Raw genomic sequence first — 12,169 nt, 5'->3', positions numbered from 1 at the left:
TTTGAAGTATGTAAAAATTAGAAAGCAACAATTGTAAATAAAAATACATTCAATGAATTTCTTAGGAAATCAAAATAACTGTAATCCTTCAATAATTTACATTAATGAGTATAATAAAACCTTATTTTATAATTACATGAGGAAAGAGTTAAATGTCATAATAAAATTCCATTAATACTACTAAATTAAATTATCACATAAACATATACACTACTACAAATCACATATTGAATGTATAATTACAAATAGGATACTAATTTTTATCATTACTGTGCAGTATGAATACTCAGATAGACTTAAATTATAAAAAAAAATATATTATTTAAAAGAATTTATTCAAAAAACTTTTAACTGCCTATACTATTATAAATTTAATTTAATTTGTTTGGTTATAAGGTATTCTTATAATACATATTGCTAAACAATTTTGTTGGTCATTTTTTTCCTTCCATTTCATCCAGTTTCTTCCTAATAAAATGTCATCCCTGTTTTGAACTTAGTTTTGAGAAAATGTTACAGAAGGATATTTAGCAAACTGAAAAAAATTAAGGACATTTTTAAAAATGAGGAAAATGTTTAATTTTTTAGTAAAGAAATTTTGAGTTCTTGAGGGGAAAAAATAGAATTTTTCCATAGCTTTTAAAACTTAAATTTTTCAATGTATGTGAAAAATGTATTTTCACTCTTTTATGCATTTCTGCCATCTGTAACCTAAGAAATTCTGTGTGATTTGTTATGGAATAAAAGAAACACGTTTAGTGAAAATTGTTTCTTTAATCTGTACATATTTAATAGAAAAAAAAGTATTTCTCTATTAGTAATTAACAGACAATTTTTATTGAAATACATTAGTTTACAATTTTAATTAAGTAATTTTCTTAATTTATTTAATGATAGGTATGTTAAACCCAATTTCATTTCTTTTAATATATATTTTCATTAAGATTTAAAATTTTTCATTTTATTGAAAGTCTAAAAAAAAGAAAATTTCATATTTTATTTAAGCATGTCAACCAGCTTTGTTGTTGATACTACCATGTTTAATATTTTATTGATTTGTAGATTTAAGTAAATATCGTGAAAAAAGTAAGCTAGAGTTTTCAGCATAAAAAGTCAAGAAAAAAATTTCAACTAGAATTTTTCCAGGATGCTTATATGATTCATTGTAAGCATGAGATAAATTATTATTTTTTTAATGATAGCAAATATGCAATGATCAGCTCTGTAACATTTTATATGCGTTATAAATTTGTTTTTTAATAGATTCACTTAAAATGCTCTTCCTGTGATGTTTCTATGTTTGACGACTTTGTGTTTCTTTTCCTGATTACTCTTTAAATAGTTAAGCTATTTGTATTTTTAGTTTAGTTTACTGTTGAAAAGTAAAACACAGGTTAAATATTTATTATCAGCTTTTATAACATTTATCATATTTTATGGTATTTACTTGATTATTTAGACAACTAAAAGCCTGTCTTCTCATTTTTTTTTCTTTTCTTTCAAGAATACACATCAATTTCAAAACATTTGGATTATTAAAAATTGTACACGTGAGTTATACACAGGAATTTTATTTTATATCATGAAATATTTCTTTTTTAAAAAAAATTTCTGTATTGAAACAAGGAACCTAATTTCATAATGATTGTTTGAATATTTATAGAAACGTTTATTTAAAAAAACATAGTGTAAACTGATCATAAATATTGAACTTAATTAAGAGAAAATGTTACAAAATGGCTGAGCTATTTAGATATGAATTAGATTGTAAAATATGTAGTGTAGATTTTTCTTTATATTTATTATGTAGTTATAAAATGTTTATCTTTCTCTCTAATGTGTAAAAAAATTAATAAAAATGAAACCATTTAAAAACTTTGATGTTTCATTATTCCAAGTAATATATTCTCAACTGAAATGTCTTATAAAAAAAATAATAGGTTAGAATGTGTTTTAAATTTGATTTAAAGCATAGCATAGAAAGTTTTACAATAAGATGTCTTTGATTTTATATTTAAGAATATTTTGGCTTTTGAAATAAATGTTAAATTATGTTTTTTTTAATAATATATAAGTAACACAAAAACTTAAGTTTTTAATCTCACAAATATGTTACTTTTCTCTTAATTTACAGAATTTAACTAATCTCAAGACAATCCCTTCTTTCATTGCCAGAAATATTCACGTGCTATAGCCAATGTTTTTTTTTGGCGATATGAAATTAGAGATTTTTCGGGAGAGAAAAAGAATTGTATTGAAAAAAGCATCATTTCTGGTTTATTTAATTTTTGTGTTAAAAAATAACTGAAGTGAAAATCAACAATTAAGAATACACTCCCTCAAAAATTTCGTTAAAATAAACTTTGATAGAAAATATTGTTTTAGGAATCATTAAAAAAAAATCATATTTTACTGGGCTCGAAAAAACGCCCGTCCTCGGCGGTCAAAAATTCCCCGTGAACAACAAATTTTTCGAATCCAGCGTCCGCGCGGATGGCCATTTTCCCGTAAATGTTCGTGATACATTTTCAATCTTTGTTATCTTACAAGAGTCTAGCGCCACACTTCTAAAATGACCCTCTAATCTCGAAATACTGCGCATGGTGGAATTGATGTTTTCTCTGTCTGGGAGTACTGCAGCGGTTGAAAGGTACTTTTCAGCAATGAACCTACAAAAAAACACATTACTTACTGGTCTTAAACAAGAAGCGTTAAACGCATTTATGTACATCTACCTAAATGGAAAACCTCTTTCAGATTTCTGTGCAGAAACCGCTGTAAATCATAGGCTTGATTGTGGAACTGGCAAACGTCATATTTGATTCATTTAAAAAACGCAGTACCATCGGATAAATTGACAGATAACTTAAACTTTGTTATTTAAATTATTTCATCAAAGAAATAAATTATTTCATAATAGAAATACTAGGTTTTACTATTAGTAACCTAGTATTTCTTTTATTACTGTATAATGTAATCCTAGTAACTACTAATTCATTGTGCAATTTATATAAATGTTTGTAATAAATAAGAGAAAATTATATTTTTATTTATTTAGAAGCGACGGGTTAGTTTCAAAGGAGGACGGGTACATTGTTGGACAAGCCGTCCTCGGGGACGGGTAAAATTTCTGAGTTTTTTCGAGCCCTGATATTTTAAACTGTTTCAGCGATCATTTACATAGTGTAACATTATATAATCCTGAAAAACATTCTCAGAATTTATAATTTTATTCTTTAGAATATTGCAAATCATCGTAACATGTAATAGGTATAAATTGAATTTATTTAAATTTTCAATTTCAAAAATAATTAAAGGATATATTCTAAAATTTATGCATCATTTGTATTCAGTCTTACAAACTGAAATATTAAATTATTATTTTTAAAATGTTCATAACAGAAAAAGATATTTGTGTTCTATAAATAATAGAAAAATATATATGTTACATTTAAGTGATAAAATCAATAATTTACTTTATTATGATAAGCTGAATAATTTGATAATTGAAAACTTTGATATTAATGGCCCTTTTTAAATGTTAGAGAAATTATAATTACAGTTGAACCTCTTTATCTCGAAAACCTCTATCTAAAAAAAAGTTTATTTTCAGTGTTAAAGGTATGTTAAAAAAAAATTATGTAAATAGATATATGTGGTATAATTAATTTGCAGAAATGTTAATAACAAAAAAAGATATTTATGTTTTATAAATAAGAGAAATGTTACATTTAAATATAATCAATATTTTTTTTTTTGTATGATAAGCTGAATAATTTAAAACTTAAAAATAAATGGCTCTTTTTAAATATTGGAGAAATTATTACTATAATAACTTAAAATTTAAGAAATTAAGTTGCATGGATATAATTGCAAAATACTTGTTGAAAATAGATTATAAATCACTAACATTTAGAGTTATTTTGTTGATTAACACATTTAAATCATAAACAGTCCAATATCACTTTTTTCGATGAGCATGCCAGACATTTAGTTAGGATTGCGTCGGTTGATTTTCAACACTTTTTGCACTTTTAGAATAAAATATATTTATTAGCTAAATTCAAAATGAATAAATATTAATTTCGAATTTTAAAGTTATATTTATGCTTAAATTTCTACAAAAAGAATAAATTCTAACAATTCATTTTTTAGTAACTATTGATTTTCGCACACTTTTTTAAAATCCTGATATTTTTAATATGAGAAATTATAAGATTAGAAATTCAAATCACGCATTTGAGTGCTCACTCTTTAACAGGACCATTTCATCGTTTTATGGCAGTTAATGTTTCTGATTTCTGCATAACACGAAAAAATATTCTTTTTTCATGCAATTGAAAAGAAATGAACTTTGATGTATAAAAAAATTTAGTATTAAAAAAAGTACACATTGAGAAAAAATTTCATTTGAAAGTGAAACTATAAAACCATAAATTCACCAAAATTTTCAGATATAATTCTTTGTTCCAATAATCACATGTGTGCAAATAATCACTGTGAAATTAATTTATATTTTTGTATTAGTAAAAATTTATTAAATTTTAGTTTACCCTGTAAGACCATATTAAAATTAATCTGAAATTTTTAAAAATATATATAGATACTTACAGGCATAAGTATTTTCTCAAAAACTTTTTTCCCCTTTCCATAAGTTTTTTACTTAGAATTTGTGAAGTGCTTGGTTGATATTTATATATTTGAAAAACATTTTATAATATATAAAGTTCATGCCAAGTGTTGTAAAATCATATGCCTAAGCAACAAATTTGTCGCCTTGAAATATGTTTGGAATTTACAAAATAGTAAGGAAAAGTCTTTTTTCATCGAATTCCATTCAGTTAAAAAAAAAAAATTGTACTAATTTTATTGTTCTACTCGTGGTATGGAATTCAGATGTGGTATTTGGAATAACTGAGAGTGCCTGATAGAAAAACTTTTAGGTTCAAATTTCAAACATTATTTCTCCTTAAAACATTCAATGTATTACCTCTACTTCCTTTCTTAAAATATTGTTCAATTATTACTTATCCTCATTCTTAGTTTACTAACATCTTATAATAGTTTTATGTAATAGTTTTTATAATATAATAGTTAATTATAATAGTTTTAAAATTAAATTTAATATGTTTACAAAAACAATGATGACTAACTTGGCTACTGCTCAAAACAGTCAAAAATAAAATTAATCAGAGAGTTTGTTTCAAATTAAATTAAGAGTCTGTTACATTGAAACGTTTTTAGACTATTTTAACATAATTTTCACATTTATATATTCTTAATATGAATATTATAAATTTTATATCAGTAATTTGTACAACTTTCTTTTCTGGAATTCTTGCACATTGTTTTTTAGAAAAAATCCTTTGAAGATTTAGCTAATAAGTTTTGTTTCACTCAGGGGCATTAAACCCCTTAAGGTGTGGTTGCTAGAAGGATAAAGTCAATTTATAATCACAAGGAATATCAAATGTTAAGTTAAAATTTTGACCATAATAGAATGTATTGATCAGTAAAAATAAAAAGTACTACTAAAATTATGTAAATAATAAAGACACACAAAATGCAAGATTAATTTTAATGACATTTTTTAACTTCAATTAGTTATGAAAAAAAATTTGAATCAAATTATTAAGCATTTTAAATATAGCTAAAGAAGTAGTAAATTAAGAATATAATTTTTATCATACATATGCTCATTTATAAGTAAAAAACAGAGGTACTTTGACTCAAAGCGTTATAAATTAATGTATTATTAAAGGGTACATATTGTCCAGTAATTAATTTAATAATTTCATGTGCAGCACAGCCACCAACAAAAGCAGCCACAGAGTGAAGCTCCGAATCACCAAAACGACACATCTCGTGCACATAATCATCTTTCATAACTGCCGGACACTGCAATTCCTGTAAAAGAGAGGCAACAGAATTTTTCAAATTTAAAATGTCCGATTCCACGTCATCCGTTTGGCCGGGATACCTGCCAAACTCCTCACGAAATCTATCAGATGCCCTTAGAAGAACATAAAATATAATATCGCTATCTTCATGCTCTAAATTAGAAATCAAAGGTTGAACTTTAGTTGTAGAAGGATTGTACTCATCTTTGATTGCACGTCCATGCAGAACTCTTAAGCAGTGAGCATTTTTACAAAACACTTTGATATCTTGCTCACGAATATAATTTTGAGATTTTCCAATACTGCTCAGGATATCTTGAACCCTTTTGTATATGAAATGAGCATCTTCTTCGGCTTTTCTTTTGTATATATTTTGTAGATTTACGTAACTTTGAGTGTCCGACGTCATATCTGGAATAACCCCTCGTACAGGTAAACAACCTTGACCTTCATTATTAACAAACTCCTTCAATGCTCTGGCCATAATCCAAAATGGCTTGCTTTCACTCGTTATGTTATCACATAATGGATCTTTTAATATATCTTGTATTTCCCCAGGGATGGTCGTTTTAGCCACCAACCTGTTGACGCCACGACAAGCTTCTTCAAAATTTTCATCGTCTTTTTTTCTCATGGCTTTCATAATTTCAGCTTTTAGAAGGTTTTTTTCCTTCATGTTTTTAGGCAATTGACCATTATTTTGACTTTTCCACCAATCAACATATTTAAGAAGTATAACCACAAAAGGCACATGAGCATATTCCATATCAGACAGCGTTTCCATAAGAATAGACTCAGCAAACTCCTTTAGCTCAGTAAAAGGCTGATCTAACCTCAAATCATGAAACTCATTTTCGGGTCTGGATTCTATAATGGCTCTATCTGTAAACTGTAATCTCATGTATCCCACCATTCCGAAAACACGACAGAGCAGTAATGGAGTGCCTAGATTCCATAATTTATCAGCTAAGCCTAATAGAGTGCATTCTTTCAAATCAGTAGCAATAACAACAGTAAACTTCGTGAAAAAATCAGGATCAGCTTGAAGAACACTTTCCACGGATTCTTCAACGAATTCACCCCGAACGTCTGGATTAAGCTCAAGTAAATGCTCTGTGGCGACTTTAGCTCGAGATTTGCCAATACTATCTTTATTAAGGAAGAAATTATTTCCAACATCTTTACCTTCAATAGTATGACCATCAACAATAGTGAAAGCACCTACTCCAGGTAAGACTAAGCTTTTTAAAATTTCTGTTCCAGTAGCAGTGGCATTTACTAAACAAACATGAGCCGCTTCTAAAGCATACTGCCCATGATCATCCCACAATCTTAGCTGTCTGTCATATTTGATTCTTTTCGGTGAATCTTCGTAACTACTATCGCCGATATGTGACATCTTGTTTTGCTTCTATGGTTTTGCCTCCAAAACCAAAACATGCAGGACGATATGAATTACTTTTTCTTACAAGTTTAACAGTTCAAAATTATGTAGTTGCGCTTTAGCCTAAGCTTTAAGAATTAATGTAAATTATGTACGCTAACTTAAAAAGAGACTTCAACAGCTGTTAGACAGATTAAATTAATTACAGGATGAAAATTAAATTTTGAAGAAGAAAATAAATTGAAATTTAAAAGCGAAATTTTTATGCAAAATAAATTGATGCATGTTCGCATACTTTTCAACTGTTTACACTTTTTAAATATTTTTGTTCGTAAAAGTATTTCTTGATATTGTCCGTTGAAGAAGTTCCGTTTGAAGAGGTTTTCCAGTTCTTTTCTAGATGTGAAACAAATAATCGATTATTTGTTTTCATATTGTCAAATTAAAAAAAAATACACTCTTTCGTTTACTTGACTTAATATTAGTTTTTGGATTTAATGCTGCTGTTTAGTTTTATGTTTTATAAATGTACAATCATTTGCTATTAAAAAGTAGTTGTGCAACTGAGAAGGAGATATGAAATTTTAATTTGTACCGTGAATATTCGCTTATTAATTTAGTAAGATGTATAATCTGATCGATGTGTTTTAAAGATGATTTGATTTTGTGCTAAAAGGAATTGTAAAATTTATATTTGGCGCATAAATGTATCCTTTTTGGAGAAGAAGTCAGCTCAATTTCACCATGGTTTCCCGAATGCAACTAAAATTTCCAACCTTAGCTCTCTACACTGTGTCTTTACCATTGGTGTCATTTGTTTTTTGTGTTTTATGGTCTATTCTCTATAATTTTGAAAGAGCGACTTTTACTCACTGCCATGTTCCAAATTACTTACCTTCCATAAGTGCATCTATCGGTAGTTTCACACCTCAAAGACACGTATGGCAAATTTGCGTAGCCATCCACTCTGCACCTAGATATTTAGTAGTTGCTATGTATTACAGCCATCTTTGTGATATTCTTTATAAAAGTGCTATTTGGCAATGGTTAGCTTCAATTATTTTTCTTCTCCAATTCACGGAAGTGTCGAGTTTGCTCGGTTTAACCTTTGTGTCTTCATCTGAAAACTTTCACATTCATGAACTTTGCTTTATCACTTTCATGATATCCGCACTTTCTAATATGCTGCTATTGTATTTTGCAATGAAACGTGGTGTGAAGCATAGACTTACTCTTTTGGAAAGAACTTCTCTGAAGTATAAAACTATATTTGGCTTGACAAATGTTACTGCATTTCTACTCGCTGTATACTTCTATTTCCGCCATAATTGGTATTGTGAGGCTACGGTCTACACTTACTTTGCTTTCTTTGAATATATTGTGGTTTTTTCAAACATGGCTTATCATATGACTGCTTATTGGGATTTCTGTGATCATGTAGTTTCTGTTAGTTCCTGTTGCAGTCTCTCAGTTACTTCAAAACAACAGGCAAAATATTTAACAAATGATTTTGTTGTCAAAGTTGCTTAAACTTTAAATGTACTTATGGTCATTCCTAATTAGTGGTGGGGACGGAACTTTTTTGACAGGGGGTGTTTTGCTGGGGAAGAATATACTGTGGAAATAAGAATAAAAGAAAAAGCATCATTTCTAGAGCAAATTATCTTAAACTTCTGTGATTTAAGAATTTGTATTATTTATTTTTATATGAATTTAAATTTCAAGCGGAAGCAAGCCAATCATTGGCAATTTTTTTTTAATTTCAAAATGAGAACAGACAAATAAGGAGTATTTCTTTCCTTTCTGATCCGTAAGAAAAGTATCTTTAGAATATAATTCTACAGAAAAAAGAATTTGCTTTGGTATTTTTTTATCAGCTCTTTCTTTACTCTGTTTTTTAAATTTAAAGTCTCTAAATATGAAGATGCAGAGTCTAACTGTTTTAGTTATAATTATCATTTCAATGAATGTTATTATAATGCATTTTTAAATTTATTGTTACATTTTTGTGAGAGAAAATAGTAACTTCTATAAGTCATGAAAAATTCTTGGAATTAGTCATGGAAAGTCATGAATTTGAAAATCTAAAATGTAGCAGATACCCTGTAAATGTGATAAAATAACAAACAAGCAAAAACTGAAAGTGAGCAGATAATTGGAATTTTCTCTTTCAAGAGTGAAGTCTCTCCCTCCTTTTTTTTCAATTTGATGAGAAAAAATTATCTTCTCAGATAATCGGATAAATGTAATAGTGTTCTTTCTTTTGAAGGGTGGCCTGTCCTGCTTGCACTTTGATCCCAATAAATGTGCCCATTTTTAAAAGATAAGCTGCCTTAAAAACACTGCCTTTTTATTCATGTTCCATTTTGAAAGAAATTAATTCACTGTTTAAATAATAATTAACACAGTAGTAAAAATATCTCTGTTTATTGGTTTAATTCTGATTACTGTTACAAATATTTACTTTCTTAGTATTATTCCAAATTAGTTAAATATTTATAAGTATCTCTTTTTTCGGGGGGGAGGGGGGATAGTANGATGGTCACCATCATTTGGATTTCCTCTTTTTTACTTTCTGACTACTCTCATCCCTGAATAAACGTATAATGTTTTTTAATTTGAAAATTATTTTTTAAATATGTACCAACTGTTTTTTTAAAAAAGTAATCCACCTTTTGAATCTTCATTTTCTTATTTTCAGTTTAAATTATAGAAAAATGTTTTCAAACTGTAAGTTTACCAATGAATTTTTTTTTTTAGTTTACTTTTTTTGAAAAAAATTTATGCATAGAAATTCTCTCTTAGCATGTCTTTTACTTATTTTCTAAAATACAAATTTAATTACTTATTTTGGAGGATCATTATTTTTTGAAATCTACACGTATATCAGTATAAGAGGATAGATTATAAATTGTTGTGGATCAAATTCAGGTATTACAAAATCTAACACATGTTAATAAATTTTTGCGATGTTGAGTGCCCTTTCAAAACTCAAAGTTCCCTTTCCAAAGAGGAAGTGCTCTGCCATTCTTTATACCTAGGGAGAACTCTGAAAATGACATCAAAAAGTGAGGCTTAAATTCCAGTTAATCTGATTTAATGGAGATAAAAAAACAGTCATAGCAAGGCACACTGAATCTATTAATAATTTAAAGAGAAAGAAAACTTGTCGGCTGATGTACTTTTCACTCACTATTAATATTCATAGTTTATTCTTCTCCCAAATGTTTGTTTTCATTTAACTGTTCTTGGTTTAACTCTCTTTGTGTGCTTTTTGAGACAATAAAAAGTTAGCTGTGGCAAAGGTGATAAGGAAAAGATTTTTTTTTTTTTAACAGATTAAAAGTGTGTATCCAAAAAAAATTTTTTAAATAAGGAAAAGAGGTTCTTTTTTTTTATTGTTAAGAAATGTCTGGGAAATAGACGTTTACAGATGTCGGTAATGGAACTTTGTACTGTAAATATGGATATTGAATCATGATTCAAAGCAATTGTACTTTAAACCAAATTTTATTCATTTTGGGGAAAAAATACATTTAAAAATGAATGCTAAAAAGCAGGTGAATGTACAAAAAGTTATTTTCAAATAACCGGATATCAAACAAAGAGTTTTCATGTAATTTAAGTATACTCATCGATTAGAGAGATCAAATGTTTGCTACTACTTTTCAAAGTTGTTGCCAACTGGAGCTCTGAGGCAATAAGTACAAATTAATAAGATCGTGATGTTGTATATCAAAAAAGGAATATAGGTTTAACAATCTTTCGCGAGATTTATAAAAATTTACTAAGTTATATTATTTTTACATTCATCAATATTTTCATTAAAATTTATTTCAAATATTATTTCATTCAATTTATTTCATTCAATTTAAAATTTATTTCAAAACGCACTTATATCATATTCAATAATAAAGGTTGTGATGTTATCGATAATAATCGCAGCAGGATTAAATTCATTAATCATGGTTATCCATAATGATTGAAATATCATATTTACTATTGATTATTGCTGTATTGTCCTCTTAAGAAACCTATGTCTTATTGAGAAAGATATGTGTAAATATGGCATTGTTTGTGAACTTGGATTCGTGGTATCTATTTAACCAATAAGTAAGCATAAAATGCCATTAAGAAGAAAAAAAAGGGAGATGAATAAAAATTACAAATAAAAATAAATTACAATTCTTTGGTAATAAATTAAAATTGCAATTCTTTGATGAGTCTATTCTTTACTTCCCAGCTAGAGGGCACTGTTTATATTAACATATGAATCCTGTTTCAAACCATTTGTATTTTCAACCCAATTTTTCATGTTTTCGGGATAAATAAATTTAAAACTTGGAAAAATAGGAAATATTAAAAATATTTTCTTACGTCAAGTAATAAATTTTGATTGAATTAAAACGTAATCGTATGTTATCCAGAAGTTATTTAAAAAAAGACATTAAAAATTAAGAATCTATTACATAACTATCGGGTTAAAATCAGAGAATCAGGGTAACAATACGGTTTTAATATTAAGCTTTGCAAATGATTATTTTTATTGTTTGAAGTGTACCTAATACAACTTCATTATTGCAATAATTTAAGCTGCCAAAAAGCTGAATTCATTCAATTTGGTTAAATACGATTGGTGAGAACAAAAAATAATTCTAATTTATTCAGGCTATTAAAGGGACAAGCGTCTAAGGGCAGGACAATTCTGTAATAAAAACTGATTTAGAAAATTCAGAAAACGAACAAAAAGGGGACTTTGGAATACATAGCTGGTAGGAACTTTTCAAAAAATCACCCTCGCTCAATTTTTGCGGTGCTCTTTCTATTATCTTTCGTTATTAATTTATTTAAACTTTTATTATTTTTTATATAAAGAAACATAGAC

General features: G+C 27.4%; 2 protein-coding genes across 2 annotated transcripts; one reads left to right on the top strand and one right to left on the bottom strand.

The window, feature by feature from the left end:
- Positions 1–5,564: 5,564 nt before the first annotated feature.
- LOC107436576 (Nedd8-activating enzyme E1 regulatory subunit APP-BP1) lies at positions 5,565–7,589 on the bottom strand. Its single transcript, XM_016048340.3, has one exon. The coding sequence runs from the start codon at positions 7,297–7,299 to the stop codon at positions 5,701–5,703; it is 1,599 nt and encodes a 532-aa protein (XP_015903826.1). The 5' UTR covers positions 7,300–7,589; the 3' UTR covers positions 5,565–5,700.
- Positions 7,590–7,723: 134 nt separating this feature from the next.
- On the top strand, positions 7,724–9,701 carry LOC107436570 (post-GPI attachment to proteins factor 2-like). The gene has a single exon (XM_016048335.3). The coding sequence runs from the start codon at positions 7,990–7,992 to the stop codon at positions 8,812–8,814; it is 825 nt and encodes a 274-aa protein (XP_015903821.1). The 5' UTR covers positions 7,724–7,989; the 3' UTR covers positions 8,815–9,701.
- Positions 9,702–12,169: the final 2,468 nt, after the last annotated feature.

The sequence above is a fragment of the Parasteatoda tepidariorum genome, chromosome 5 (genome assembly GCF_043381705.1).
Source record: "Parasteatoda tepidariorum isolate YZ-2023 chromosome 5, CAS_Ptep_4.0, whole genome shotgun sequence".
In the NCBI taxonomy this organism is placed as follows: domain Eukaryota; kingdom Metazoa; phylum Arthropoda; class Arachnida; order Araneae; family Theridiidae; genus Parasteatoda; species Parasteatoda tepidariorum.
This window is presented reverse-complemented; position numbering and strand designations above follow the sequence as displayed.